The following is a 15,604-nucleotide window of genomic DNA, read 5'->3' as shown; positions in this document are numbered from 1 at the left end:
GAATATAATTAATGATAACATTAAATACATTTATGACTTTCTGAATCAAAATGTATAGCAGATAAAATGAACTCAGAACATTTTTCTTAGTACTCAACAGGAAGAACTTTTAGCTGGCATTAATAGCTGCCTGAGGCTGCAGAAACAGATAATCCTAAAAGCGTTTTTCAGACCATGACTTCCTAAATAAATACATTTGAACTACATGCTTCAGTCATTATACCCTGACATAGAAAAAACAGCAAACAGAAGACTGGGGTTCTTGTTGCAAGTGTGTTGTGAAAGAGGCACAAATGCACAAGGCATCCTCGTAAATGAAGTCACCGCCTGTGCAAACGAGTACTGCGTGCTAGCAGGGGCACGAAGCAGATGCCAAAGAAATGCAGAGGCAATGGAGAATAAAAAGGGTGTGCCAGAGTTCCACTTCTTTGCTACCGTGAAAACCCTGTGGCTTTCATCTAAGTTAACTGTGGGTTTCCAGTCTAAACCCCATAATAAAAGGACACACAAGGAGATGGGATCATGAAGTCCCTGTTCTAACTGCCAGTGAGAGAAATGCCAGTGTGCTTCTTAGTCTCACGTTTCCCTCCTTCTGGTGTTATTGGCACTAAAAGCAGGCAACAGGGAAATTATAGGGCTGCCATAAAAATGGTGGTTGATGCTTTTTCTCACCTTTCTGACATGGAGGGAGTTTTGGTTTCACTCCTCAGTGAATTCCTAGCTGGGTACCAGCGTGCTGGTAAATGAATGCTAAAAGCCCTCAGAACCCAGCAGTGCCTGGTTCGCATCCTTTAGTGTGAGTTAATAGTCATGTTAATTTCAAGGTGACCGTTTTCCCTGTGTGTGGTGGGAAAGGGGTGAAATGGGAAGTGCCATGAGAGCAGTGTATAGGATATTTGAGATATTTTTCCCCTCTAGTTCAGAGGCAAAACCAGATCAATGCAGCATTTCTGAAACCATCTCTGCATGGGAAGGCCAGATTTCTAACACTGAGCAGCAGCACAGCTTTTAACATTACATCACTTGAAACGCAGCCAGGAGAAACAAGCGTTCCCCTGTTCCATCTCTCATCCCATTCCATCTCACGGTCTCTGCGGCTGGAAAAGCCAGCGAACATTTCCAGCTCCGCAGGTCTGATGCCGCCCTTCGGCCGACCAGAAGAGGAGGCTCTGACACTGAGCAATGGGCTGCTTCCCTCCAGGAGGATGCTGTGATCCTGCAGCACGCCCTTCTACGAGGGGCAGACTGTGTTTTCAGTGAGATGTCAGTGAATGAGCTTAAAACTGATAAACGCAGAGGAGTCTCAAACACTTGGGGATAGGAGGAGGCTCAGTTTCCATTCTGAAACACTGTTATGCTTTTCTTTACAAACACTCAGTTTCTCAGAAAGGCAAATGTTCCTTCTTATGTACCAGATAATTGAGAAACATATTTATATTGGAAAACAATACCAGTGTTTCAGGTCCACTTCCTCTGACAGACCATGTTCTATCTATCTATTGCAATGCCTGTCCAGTCTGTATTCACCTTCTGCACTCTGGGAGAAAAATTTTAATGCTGTATTAGTGAACGTGATCTCCCAACATGGCCAAGAAGCAGCTGTTGCTTTAAACTTTGTAAGGGGAAAAAGAAATGGAGGCATCACAGCATTAAAGGACCACTCAAATAATCCCAACATATAACTTTTGGCCACCTCTTCCATCCTATGATTTACTTAAAAAGCCAATCATCTCTTCATCTATTTTCTCTTAGCCACTTAGGTTCTCAAACGTGGCAGGAAACAAACTGTAAGCATTATGAGAGCCTCACTAAGACTGTGATATAAGTGTGTTCAGCAGTGTTCCATGAAGAGGGCAACACACGGTCACATTAAAACGGAAGAGGCTCTCTCAATGCCGTTATGTAAAGGGACAAATCGTAAAGCTACACTTAAGCCTTAAAGCTTCAGCTTGGACATTTTGAACTGCACTGAGCTGAATCTTCACCTGTGTGGTGCCCCCCTGAAAAGCTGCAGAACTCACTGACTGATGATGGCTTACTTTCAGTCCTTGGACTCACGCTCACTCTTGTTATATGAATGCTTTCAGCATTAGTTATGCAGCTATGCCACACCAGTGCAAAAGACATGGCTAAATCTTTTGACTAAATTAAAAAGATTTGACTAAACTAAATGAAAAATTGTTTCAAGTTTGAGATTAGTCAGATAAGGAAATAGTGAAACTGCAAATCAGTCAAACTTCTATTTCCAATACCAGTCCTACAGCTCAGTTGACGCTGTACTTATGGTTGCAGAACCTGTAACATCTATCAGCTCAAGAGAGTCAGGAGGTATGTTACCTGGGGAATGTAGAAAAAAATCTATCATGGGGAAGAACTCTAGGGGGGTTATACCTTCTTATACCTTTGTAAAATAATGTACACTCATTTTTCTAAACCACAAATAAATCATGACCATGGCAGTCAAAGAAGAAATACATGCTGGAAAATTAGTGTAAGCTGCAGTCAGATCAGCAGCAACGTACAGGAGAATGTATGGTTTAAATAGATGCTGGACTTGCACATGCAGGTATTTTAGCATTGCCATGCCTTAACCTTAACTCAGAGAAAGGTGAGAAACACTTCTCTCGATCCTGGAGGACAACATGGTCCAGGCTGTTGTGCATTGTAGCTTTTTGCTGTTTTTTGAAATGCAATCAGATTCATTTCATGTGAACCATCAAAGCCTAAACACTGTCTAGCAGGGATGTGGAGGTGACATCTTCTGCCTGTGTGTCACACAATTCTTCCTTTCTACAATGATACTGTTACTAGAAGTAATAAAGGGACAAGCAAAGAAACCGTGGGTTTTAAAGTATATTTACTGTAACACACCTTATTGCAACATCCCCATGCCACCGTTTGCACCACTAAAGACTTTTTACTCTGGATTTTGAGAATTCTCTGGCAGTTCAATCCCTTCATTCCTTTCCAAACCAGTTAAAATTAGCATTGCCTACTAGTGTATACTAGTGGCACAAACATCTCTCCCCTCAACCTGCAAAGGGCCCCTTGCTCTAGCGCACTGCTGCTGCCTGTCACCCCAACCAAAAACGCTGCACCTGAGAGACCTCTCTGACTACTGGCAGATACCCTGTTTCCCACCATTCCTTCTCTCCAATGCCGCTCTTCTCTCCCAGAGAGAGAAGGACCTGTAGCCCATTCAGACCAGGCTCCCTCCAACAGCTGCTAGAAACCCTTCCTAAGCACTCCTGCACAGAATGCTCACGTGTGTGGCAACATGCTCCTGGAAAAGGGTTGAGTCCTTTCATCCTTTGATCCTCACCTCTCTCTGAAGCATTAAAATGGGAAATGTAAAGTGACTATATCTTTCATACCAAAGCTACTTCCAGAACCTTTTAAAAAAAAGCCCTACAGTGGGGTTACTCTGCAGGGTAAGTAGCAAAAATGTTTTGTGTGGTAAGCAGCAAGGAGACTGAGGGCAGGAATTTTCAAACTGACACATGTCAGGGAACAAACGCATCTAATACCGAATCGTGAGAATCTGAGGTAGAAAAGCTGTTATGTGCCAGTGGTGGAGGCAGGCAGATTTGTCATAGGTGCACAGGTGCTACTGGGGGTCCCAACTGAGAGCTGTCAGTCTTGTCTTAGTGAATAACCCTGAAGAGACACATCTACTTGCTGCCTTGAAAACTAACAGTGCTCTGTATAGTTTTCAGTGGAAAATAAATACGCTCTCCCCCTTCCTGTCCCTGTTACTTTGCTGGTGCAGTCCAACACCAGCCTAACTAAAAGAATAATTTATTGGTTTTGGTGTAGGGATTTCACAGTACTGTTAGGTGACTCTTCCAATAATTCTTTCCAAGATAACTGTTACAAATTCATGATATAAGCAGCAACAACTCTGAGCAAGATAAATTCATAATTTCATCTTCCTTTGCCAAAAAGTTTACAGGATCCACAGTGAAATAACATTATTTCTGTCTTAACTAATAAACATCAAATTTCAAATTTAACAAAATAGGATGAAATCAAATAATTCTCCCCAAGTGCATTCTCCTCTGTTAGTCTGAACATGTTTGCAGCGGTTACAGGGATGATGCTACCTTCTGAGCTCTGAATCCAGAATTACTTAAAATTGATCTACAGAAGTCAGAACTGTCAAAACCAGTAGAACATCACCTAATTCCCCATGTATTTTGATCTTCAGTCTTTCTTATTTATAATACATGCTAGGGCTGAAATTCATGTTCACAGAAAGGGTTAAGTTGCAGCAATGGAGATTTTACCTCCTCTCCATTTGTCTAATTAAATGTGTCAGCAATGCAAATGTCTACCCAGAACTTGAGCCTAAGGATATATACCATCTTTCAGGTATTCTTGCTCCTCAGTGCCTCCAAAGATACAGATGAGGAGTTGCTTGTACAGTCAATGAATGCTGTTTATTCTAATATGAACATATACTCTATTGACGATGATGGGCTTTGACAACAAAGCCATCCAAGCCATCCATTTCCTCTGACACTTGCTGTTATTCAGGAAATTGACTTCTCTTTATTTTTTATTCTCATATATTTTGAATAATGTGACAAGAATGCAATATGATGCAAACTTTCAAATGTCCTCCTTCCAAATCAGTGTCTTTCTGGTTGTAGTCAGGATTTGGATACACTGAGGCATAGTCTAATGGGTTTTACCCAAGCATCAACAGAAGTAAATGTGTATTTTGAGCAGCCTTGGTGGCCCCTTGCAGCCTAGATAAAACCAAACTGCTCTGAATGGGGCAGACCAGATCACATGAGAGGACAGCTTGACACTTCGGTTCCACTAATCAGAAATTAGAAAGACACAAAGCACTAACACACCTCACTGGGGCAGTCTTGGTGCCTGTGCATTCATTCAATGTTTCCTCATTTGGGGTGCACAAAAGCTCTTTCCTGTAGTAGGCATTTACCTTCACTGCAGTAGATAAGAATATTAACTTGGAGAAAAAATGTTTGACATACCTTCTGGTGGGGAATTACAGCCCTGGGGGAGTCAATTCTGGGGGCTGTGGTTGAAACTGGCACTGGACGTTTAGATCTGGGGACAAAAATAGAAAAGAGAAAAGGTTAGCAACCTGGCCTCCTAATTTTCATCTCTAATTTCATGTAAAAACACAGCTTCAGTAGGAGTGAAAGCTAAGCACAGCCTCATAGCCTGGACTTTTTGTAGTGTTCATCACACTTTTTCTACATCCTCGTTTACAAAGGTCTTAAATATGAGAAAAAGTTTGATATAGTTTCTCTGCATGATGAAAAGCCACCAGTGACAGAAGTAGTCTCTGACTTGGGAGATGATCTGTTTCCAGTACCTTGTGACAAACTACGTGGCCCATCAGCCACAACCAGCTAAATTCAGTTCTGGGCAGCAGTCAGGAAGAAGGGACTTAGAAGTGTCTTAAAATGCAGAGACAAAACACCTCTCCAGGTTGACTCCTCAAAAGATTGTTACTTGATAGTTTAAACAATAATTGAAATCTCTCTGCAGGAAGAAACATGGGCTTCATTTCAGACAACTGAGTTTCAAAAGGAGCAGGTCACTTCCGAATGAACCACAGTCAGCTCCAAATGCCCACCTTTCACCTGTATTTGATAAGTAGCTGTATGCAATCATTCAGAAAGCAAAAATAAACCCCAATAAATGCTTTCAAAACACACAATTTGCCCTTTCATTGGAACAGAACAAAGAAAGCATAGTGATGGATGCTAACTGTAGTACTCTAGTGTGCTCAGGTAAATGAAGATTTGGGGGGGGTATTGCGAGAACCTGCATAGCACTGAACACCCCCCTGAAATCTTACACATGGGATCACCAGAGAAAATGAATTGAAAAATGTACAAATATTCAAAAGAACCTGAATTATATACAAGTAATCACCTATTGCCAACCTACAGAGCAGGATTATGCCTGGAATTCTCATCTTTAAAAACTACATTTCAAAATTTGGACAAGTACAAAAATGAAATAATATTTAATGCCATACAAATCAAGCAGAAATGACTGAGACATTGGGAATTGATTGCTCGAGAGAGGAGATGGTAGTAAGGGAAGGCATTACAGAGGTTTAGAAAATAATGAATGGTAGGGAAGGGGAAATAAAGCTGCGTTCCTGAACATTAAGTGAAACTGAAAAGACACCACATATAAAATTGATAATGGCAAAGATTTTTGTTTCTTTTCATGTTTGATTAACCTGAGGTAAAACTCATTGTTACAAGACACCACTGAGACTATAAGGATAGCAGGATATGAGGAAAAGGATTAGACATTTATGCATACAACAAAAACCCCGGCAGCTGCTTTAGACTGGATAAAAACAAGTAACTGTACAGATTCGCATTTTTCATGGCACAGTTTAAAAGACAGATAGCAGGAGACCTTTTGTGTCAGGTTCATTATTTCCTTACTGAGGGCTGTGTTACACTTTCCTCTGAGATACCCAGCAGTGTGGCATCTATCAGAGACAGAAAGCTGAGGTAGACAAAAACTGGGCTCATCCATAGTGGCAATCCCTGCATTAATACTTAGCTTCACACTGAGCTGTGTATTTAGCTTCGGTTGCCACACATAAAATATTTCCATAAGCAGGAGAAAACAAACCAACAAAAACCTAGGCAAAAGGAGTAATCCTTACAGGAACTGCAAGATTTCCATACAGAAGATACAGAAATTACGCTACTTTGAGAGCTGAAAACAAAGATGATGTAATAGATGTTTGCCCAACAAGGAGATTGTATGAAAATAAAAGTTTGAGGAGAGAATGAAAACTGGTGTTTTGTTAAACAATAGGTATTTAACCTATGAAGTTAACTGACATAATGTATTCCTGAAAAAAAGAGGCTAGAAAATTATAACAGGCACTAATGATGATACACACAGTTGGAGTTTATCTGAGAAATATATACCTTCAAATTCCAAGAACAAGAGCTAACCACTAACTGCCTAGATCAAACCTTCCTCAGGAGAGTCACCAACTGAAGCAAGAACTGTATCCTTCTTCCGCCCATTTGAGCTTAAAAAGAGAAACAATAAATCCTATTCATAAGGCATACACGTGTCATGAAAGACAGCAAAAAAAGAGAAAGCAGAAAAATCAGCTGCAGCCCAGGACAGAGAGTTGCTGAAAATCAATTATATCAATTTATGAACAGATTTAGGGGGAGACTCTGATCCTCCTCCTATTGGTGTCATTTCTGGTTACACACAGTTATTTCTGCTAAGTTACATGGGGAGACCTGCATGGAGCAGACACTATATGTCCCCTCCATGGCCATGGATTTTTGTGCCAAAGCTGCTCAGCACTGGAAGTGCTGTTTGTCACGTTCAGAGGCATGAAGAATGACCACATGCTGCATGTTGGAGGCATCACTGGGAAATATTTGTATCACAGCACAGGAATTTATTTAGCAGACTACCCCATCTCTTCGGCTGCTCATTACCTGACCGTGGAAGATGATGTTAAAAAACCATATTCCTTCCACGTTAGTCATAAGCTACACGTGTCACTCACGGTGCTATCCAAGCAAGACTTTGATTTGACACTGACCTTAAGGTTTCAAGATGTTCCTTTAAAACAATGAGGCTCCTACATAACTCTGCCCTAGATGTTTACAGCTTTGATATTTAAAAAGTGAGTGATGAGGCTTGCTAGATTTAGCAGATGCTTGCACCAGAGAAAAGGGCAGAAGAGGTGAAGTCAATTTGTGGAATGGAAGTGTATGCACTCACAGAATGAAGTGATCATTTATGTAAGAGCCATTACTCCTCAGGAAAAAAAAAAAACAAATATCTACAAGTGCAGGGCAAATTTTTTTTCATTCCTCTTTTGTTTAAATTAATCAAAGGTTTGGTGGGACTCTGAGCTCCCTGATCTAGTGAAGATGTCCCTGCTCATTGCAGGGGGGTTGGACTAGACGACCTCTAAAGGTCCCTTCCAACCTTACACATTCTGTGATTCTATGAAATCCTGTAGCAACATATGTTTGCTTTTCAAGCAGTGATGTGGTACTGTTGCAAACGTGTGTGTCCAGGTTTACATTTTAATCCATTGATTGCAAAATTATTTTAGCCCCAAAAGTCTATTTGCCTAGTAGGGCTATGAGGAGGACAAAAGTCCAAATTTCACAAATGACGAACAATTTTAAATTTGATTTTGAAATGTTGCAGCAAGAATGTGTTTTCTGAAGCAATTACTTTGACTTCTACTTTTAGACTTTTTGTTCTTTAATTTCAAAGTTAAAAATAGAAACAAAAGCCTCACTCCAACGTGAAAACTCAAAACAGCTTTAATGATGACCCAATACATAATTACGGTACTTTTTAATTGATTTTCTTTCCACAGATATACCTCCCCTGTCCCTCAGTACTGGTGCTCTTTCTTAACTTAATGAAGTTTGAAACCAAGATGATGTAAGTTTATGAAAAGCAGTTAAATTCTGTCAAAATTTTGACTTGTTCCCACCTATCTAAATTATATCTTTAATTGAAGAGCACTTGACTGACTCTGTGAATGCAAGGTTCACTGGGAGTCAGCTGGATTAAGAGGAGCTGCCTGCCTAAGGAAGGGCTGCAAAAGAGTTCAGTGATGCACTAGCATGCGATTGTGTCTTCAGGGGAGCACGATACTGCACTTGCAGTGAGGTGACATGATCTAACAGTTCTTTTTAATTTTCATGTGACGTTTTTATATATCATATTCTCACCACTCAGTATTTGTCTTTTCTAATTCTCAAGACAGCTAAAGTAAACATTTCTTTTAAGGTTCTGCTTTAATTTTATTCTATATGAGCACTTCCTCATACCTTTTTGAGCCTCTTAATAATTGCATGTTAGTATCTCAGCCACTAAAAATGAAAAAGGGTCAAGTGCATGGAAAGGCAACAAACCAGAGGAAATTAGGGTTAGAAATGCTTAGAAAATATTTTACGTACTTTACTTGTCAGCAAATTGAAATGGAGTGGTTCTGGAGAAGAGTGGGTGAGCACATAGCAGGATGCAAAACATTAGAGCATGCAGAATTAGGCTCCCAGTGACCTATCTGTTTTAATGCAGAAATATTCTTGAATATTTGGTGGGGCTGGGAAGAGACATAATAGGGACAGACTAAATATTACTCATGCTCATCAATTTGAGGTGTCCATTTAATAAGTGCTAAGACCAGTAATGTGTTGGTTACATCTTCACCTAAATAGTGGTTTAAGTAACCAGACAAAGGCTTCTTGTTTCCAAGCCTGTCACAGAAAACTCGAGTCTTGTAATACCAGTTTCATTCTCTAAGCCATGCCTAGCAAACAGTGTTAGCAACTCCGATGAGAATCACGAAGACAAACCCCTGAACATTTCACAGCACTTTGAATATAACTGCAATCACTTTAGGGCTAGGATGGGACCTACTTTCCTTCTCCCAAGCTATCATCTGTTTCTGCAATAAAATGGAAAAGTATTTCCATCAGCAGTTTTCCTCTCTATATATCAATGGCAAATGCAAATATTAGCATTTGGCTGGATGACTGATTTGTTAATTATTTCCCCGCACTGTGCTCCACTCAGACTGCAAGACAGGCAATTATGCTTTCCAGACCTAACATCCATATACCCACAGCAATATATGGACAAAAACTTCTTATATATAAATGGCACCGACCTAAAGGGATGTTGCTATCCAAAAAGATATGAAATGGAATTTGCTTGTCAGTATGCAATACCCTTTTCTTCTTCCAAGGGATCTGAGTCTGGGCAGCTGTGAACATTATGGGGTAGAAAGGAAAAGGGAAGAAACCTTGAAGAGTTTTGTGGAGGGAAGGGAAATGGAGAAAGTATGCATAAAGCTGAGATTTTTGGAAAAGAGTATGTATCAAAAAATGTTGCAGTAGCAAGTTCTACTCTCCTGGTGTCTCTCTGACCCCTTCTACTTCTGCATGCTTCTTGCATCTTCTTTACTCATCTCCTTTACCTCTCCCCTGCTATGCAAAATCCCTTCTTTCTTGAACTGCCTGCATTTTTCTCTCCGGTCTATTCCCTCCTGAACAGAGCAACTGGCTACTGATGCCCCCATCTCCTCGTAGATGGCTGGCTACCAACCCTAAAATTCCTCCATCCCAGTGGCTCCTATGGACAAAGGGAGAGGTTCTGCAGTATCCCTGCAGCTCAGCAATGTGTGTGATCATGCTCCAAAGAGCACTAAGGAGGGTGCTGAGCACATGCCTGACACCTGACACACATAGCAAGCTCTACAATTAATCTCCATGGAGTACAGACACCTATTTTGCAGGCAGGTTATTTTTCATGCTGTCTTCTTCCTCTTGTCTTTGCACTCCTTTTAAACCATTTCCAAGAGTTTCTTTATCACACTGAGAACTTAGGTAGCCCATACAGAAATCCGGGTTTGTCCCCAGGAAATTTCATCCCATTATAGAATTTACGCTGTCGTGGATTGAATTTGCATGTAGAGGTTTATTGCCATTAACTCTGTTAAAAATATATATTATAGCAAATCCATAACTTTGTTTCTAACTAATAAGTTCATCATAAGAACTTGAAAATGAGCTTGCTTTAATGCTGGATTACCAAATAGATCACTGGGTTATACAGTGATTTACTACAGCTCACAAAACCTGGTTGACATCACTCTCATAGCCAAATTGTTTTAAGCTCAAATGTGATCTTTTACTAGTTTTGCTTGAGACCATTCATCCATTCCATAGATTAAAGTCACGATGCCGCTTACCTGAATAGTTAATGTGAACCCAAACCAAATTCACATTTGATTTCATATTTCATTACAGGAGTTCTGCCCAGCTTTTCTAGCTATCCATACTATCTCAATCTGAACAGCAAATAAAATACATTTTAAGTAGGCTGAAACAGGATTCTGTTGGAGGGAGAATATGGCTTCTTTTCACTTTCTTCTTCTCATTTACATGTTTTCTATGGTTGTTACTAATCAAATGAAAGCATCCCATGTTCCTCTCAAAGCTTGCTTTAGAATAATAGCAGAAACTACTTTCAGCACAGTACAGGCAAACCCACAACACTTCAAATGCTCTGAAATATATAAAGAGGCATTGATTATAAATAGGAAGCCATTATTCTCACCTCAATAAACAATAGGCTAAATGCAGAATTTGGATTGCCTAGCTACAGAGAATGATGTTATAGAGTCAAAAACAAGAGGCTGAAATACAAACAAAATTATTAGAGAGGGATCAGAGCTTGACGGTATATAACCTTCACATATAGTGTCTCACTTGGAATCTCTAAGATCAGCACAGTTGTCTAGTATTAATGACTTCATTATTGTATTTCTTATAATTACTGAGATATGTTAAAAATATATCCATTTAAGGTAAAGATATAAATAATAAAATAATTTATCAGTTTAAAAGAACAGGAAAAACATTTGGGTTATGAAAAGATTTAACAGTGTAGGGTAAAAAATTAGCTGTTGTCAATAAAGAGCAGAAGAGGCACTAAATAGAGATTCAGTGCTTGTATGTAGCCTACCATACCCTGGTCTCCAGTTGTGACTCATCTCCCTAGTAAACATAATAAGTAACAGTTTTAAAGAATCAAGCATAAAACATATTTATGTAAATTCTTTAGCTAAAAGCATCTACAGTGACTTCCTTAGTTTAATTTTCCCCTGGCGTGCAGGTAGCGTACCTGAGACACGTGACTACCTCACTCACATATCATCAGGTTCCACTGCAGTTCTGCAACTTTAGGCTTCTTAGTGGCTTCCTTAAGGATGGAAGTCATTGAGGTGTGGTTGGAATGTGGACCTCACAGTGTGCTATATGGCTTTTAGAGTATTTCTAATTGACATAGATGGGAAAGAAAAATTAGTGAACGTGGATAATTAGATCTTAACTACATTCCACCTCATTTAGGCCTTCACTTTTTCTGTTTCTAAGCTAAAACACTTCAGTGAGCTTCCATTTATGCCCATATCTCAGAGACTTGGTCTGGAAACAAACTCAATGTCTTAAGATGGCTAAGTCAAGAAAGTTACCTGGGACTTGTCAAAAGAATTTACTTCCTTTTGAGGCATTCAAGTATTGTTTGAAGGTGTCATTGCAGGAATACAGACAGAGGACAGGGCCAGCCTGTACCCAGTGCACAGTATTTCCCTGCTGCAACAGACACCAGCCATGGAGAGCACGGGCACAAAGAGGTGGCCAACCCCTGAGGTGCCTGAAATCCAGGCAAAACGGAGCTTGGAGTCTCTCTGCTCTTGTGGTAAGAAACAATGGGGCCACTGATGTTTTTTTGTGAAAAAAGAATGAGGTCTGACCACTTTTATAGTGGCTGGTGGGAAAAAAAACACCACAGTAGAAAGGATCCAAAGGAAACAACAGACCTCACATGCATAAATAAAGCAAACCAAGATTGATCTAATAAAGCTTTAGTATTGTACCAGATTGAACAATTCCTCCCTGCACCTCTTAAAAATACTGTCATCCATTCCAAATAGTTTCAAGTGTCATTTACATTTTGACATGATGATCTTTAAGCTAATCAATGTTAATAAGAAAAGGTCCCAGCCCTAACACATTGTGACCTTTCTATCTAATGTAGCATTTTGTGTAACTTAGCACCTTCCTCACTGCAGAATGCAACCAGTAACTGTTTGTCCAAAAGATGGCAACTGTCGTGTGCTTAGTAGGTTGTGCCAGCCCACTGAGTGCGGGGAGATGTGCCCGTGATACCCGTCTTGACCTTTCCATGGCGAGTGCAATGTAATATGTGAAAGGATTCACATGGAGATTATCTTTAGCTCATCCAGAGAATATTTCTCAAACAAATAGAATGATTTTTAACCTCAGCTCTAAGATGATGGGGATGGGTGTGTGTGTGTGTGGGGGGAAGTGATGTGCACTCTGAGGGCATGTCTAATCTCTAAGTAGAATCTTCTTGTAATGAAAACTTCATTGCCCTTTAAAGCCTTGGCATATATCCACAGTTTCCAAGCTCTTTTCTAAACCTAACAAGGACACTTTATGCAGTGAGTGTAAATAGCAGTCCATTCAATTAAACTGCTCCTGTAAGGAATATATTTATATTTATTGCAGTGACTGACATTGATACTTTATTTCATTTTCCATGGAAAAAGCTGCTCATTAATTTTAACAGCATTAAATGTTACTGCTCAAAGAGAGTTAACTCACAGCCCTGTCCAAGTGCTAGTCTGACATCAATTAACAAATCCTACTGTCCCTGCACACCTGCATACAGAGACAACTGGGTATGCAATCGGATCCACCTCTGGTTCACAAGGAGTGAGGCAGGACCACCTCTCTCATCTCACATTAATACATAACTTCCTTATCATGCTAGTAGGGTATGTCTTTTTTCATGCTTTGAGTATCATCAGAAGCTTGGGGAGGAAACCTTAGCTATTGGAGGCAGATGGCTCTCACAAGTTCTACAGTCACATGTGTCAGAAAAATAAAATAGCTAGCATCACATGTCACATCCACCATTAGTATTCCTCTCCTTTTTCTACTAATCTCCATAAAATTCTGAATTTATACACATTGTGATAAGCTGCTGCTTGACTGTACTCTGCTTTTCTTATCTTTCCAAGGTAGGCTATGTAATCCCTCTCTAGAGTGCAGGTACTTCTAGTTACCTACAGACTAAGGTGCTCCCTGAGTTGTGGAAGGCTCCTACACAGACTGGACTGAGGTCCAGTCCCAGTCATCAGTGAACATCACATGGAATAGCTAATATTGCACCAGCTTGAATTTATTTATGACATTTAGCCAATATTTTCTTAACTTAACTTTTAAATCCTGCTGAGGATCATATTGACAAGTTTACACATAATTTCTGCAGAACTCAAGAGACTGGATTAAAGGTCAGAGCTTCATTTTTTTTTTCTTTTATATTCTTACTTGATTTGTTAAACTATCTGATTTCAGGCTACAATTCTATGACAATATGAACATACTTGTACTTGAAAATATGATAGGAGTCCAAAATTTCTAGTGAAATGTTATCAAATGCAAACAGCACATTTCATCAACACTTAATGTTGTGTTCTGACAGGAGGCAGCCTATACTTAATCCAGTCTGACACGGTCATACCCGTCTCACTTCTGCATCCGGTATTTCAGAGATCCTCCCTGGAGTCTTGATGTTGTCCTTGTTCCCTAACCCTTTAAGTGCTGCTTTGCTATCTACTGAGGTCCTGGTGGGACTCCTGAGTTTGAAAGTATTGCTGCAGCCTCATCCAAGGAGCAATAATTTGGCACTGTGCATTTAGTTTCCATAGTTTTAAGACTGAAGTCAGAAAAGCAGGGACAGCCATGAAACAGTCACTCCAGGAATGGATTTCTGGAGAGATATTCACAATGCTGAACATGAACACTAGCAAATTATCACTAGCATTAGTATTCCTTTAAAAAAAAACAACTCACCCAACTCTCATTCATATGGGCTCAGGTTCTGCCTCCAGTATGTAAACAGTCCCTGAACAGAAAGATCATTCACCTGATGAATGTAATGGAATCATTCAAAAAAGAGAAAAAATTTCCAAATCCATATTTTAATTTTCTGTTTGTTTTTACTAATTGTCTCCTATGATGCTTTTGGGAAATGTTTCTACAGAATAGTCTGAGTACCACTATTTCAAGTTCTGCTTTCATCAGGATTGTTTATATAATCTTAAACTGGGGTAGATACACTCTTCTAATTCTTTTGAGCATAAACACAGCCTAAATCTGGTTCTGATTTAAAATGTGCCCATCAGCAGACCTAAAACATGCACAGAATTGGTTAGTATTCACAGCTTCAGACAAAAGCAGGCACTTTACAATAACCACCGAACTGCCCTTGCTTGCAGTTTGCTGTCACCACATGCTTTATTTATAGTAGGCCTGAAATAAATACTGCAGGATCAGCCATCTTTTGGTGCTATACAAAAAAGGAAAGCTATTAAATATTTACCACAAGTCTCTCAGAGCTTTGCCTCTGACACCTTCTCTTTCCCTAAAGACTATTTAGCTCATGATTTTCTAGCAAAAGATAGTCAAAGGTGACTGGAACTGAAGGGTAGCATCGCCTGCATGCCCTGGGAGGGGGAGGTTGTTTCAAAGCACCCCAGTCACAGAAAGTCTGCACCTCCCCTGCTCCTCTCCAGCAGCACAGGGTGACACCAAGGCAGGAGTCTTACAGTGTCACTGGAATGTTTGTGCCAGCAGAATGAGGGCACACTCATGTTACAGCACTTTCCAAAACTAAGCCAGTACATTTGGTGAATCCTTTCCAAGGAGGCTGATCAGATTCCTTGAGTTAAGATCAAATGAATGTTGTGGATGCTCCAGTGAAACGGGTTGACAAATAATACTGCTCTCTTGTGCATTGCATTTACTGTGAATTTAAAAAAGAAAACCATTTGTATGAAATAAAAATAGATTTTGCATGCACTTCGTTTTTCATGTGTGAACTGAATACTGTAGGACAATAAGATGATGGCCGAGTGTCTGTGGGACAGCCAGCCAGTTACAGATGAACTTTGACTGGCCCAGAACTGAAATGCCTGGGGGCAGCTGTGTAGCTCAAG

At 40.0% G+C, this 15,604-nt stretch overlaps 1 protein-coding gene across 2 annotated transcripts in view; it reads right to left on the bottom strand.

The window, feature by feature from the left end:
- Positions 1 to 15,604, bottom strand: part of LDB3 (LIM domain binding 3) — a 79,475-nt gene that overhangs the window by 21,836 nt on the left and 42,035 nt on the right. For both annotated transcript variants that reach the window (XM_084265596.1, XM_084265595.1), the window contains exon 4: positions 5,004 to 5,079. In XM_084265596.1, coding sequence (XP_084121722.1) covers positions 5,004 to 5,079 — 76 coding nt within the window. The remainder of the gene's footprint in view (positions 1 to 5,003; positions 5,080 to 15,604) is intronic.

This window comes from Gallinula chloropus (genome assembly GCF_964237585.1).
Source record: "Gallinula chloropus genome assembly, chromosome: 5".
Taxonomy (NCBI): domain Eukaryota; kingdom Metazoa; phylum Chordata; class Aves; order Gruiformes; family Rallidae; genus Gallinula; species Gallinula chloropus.
This window is presented reverse-complemented; position numbering and strand designations above follow the sequence as displayed.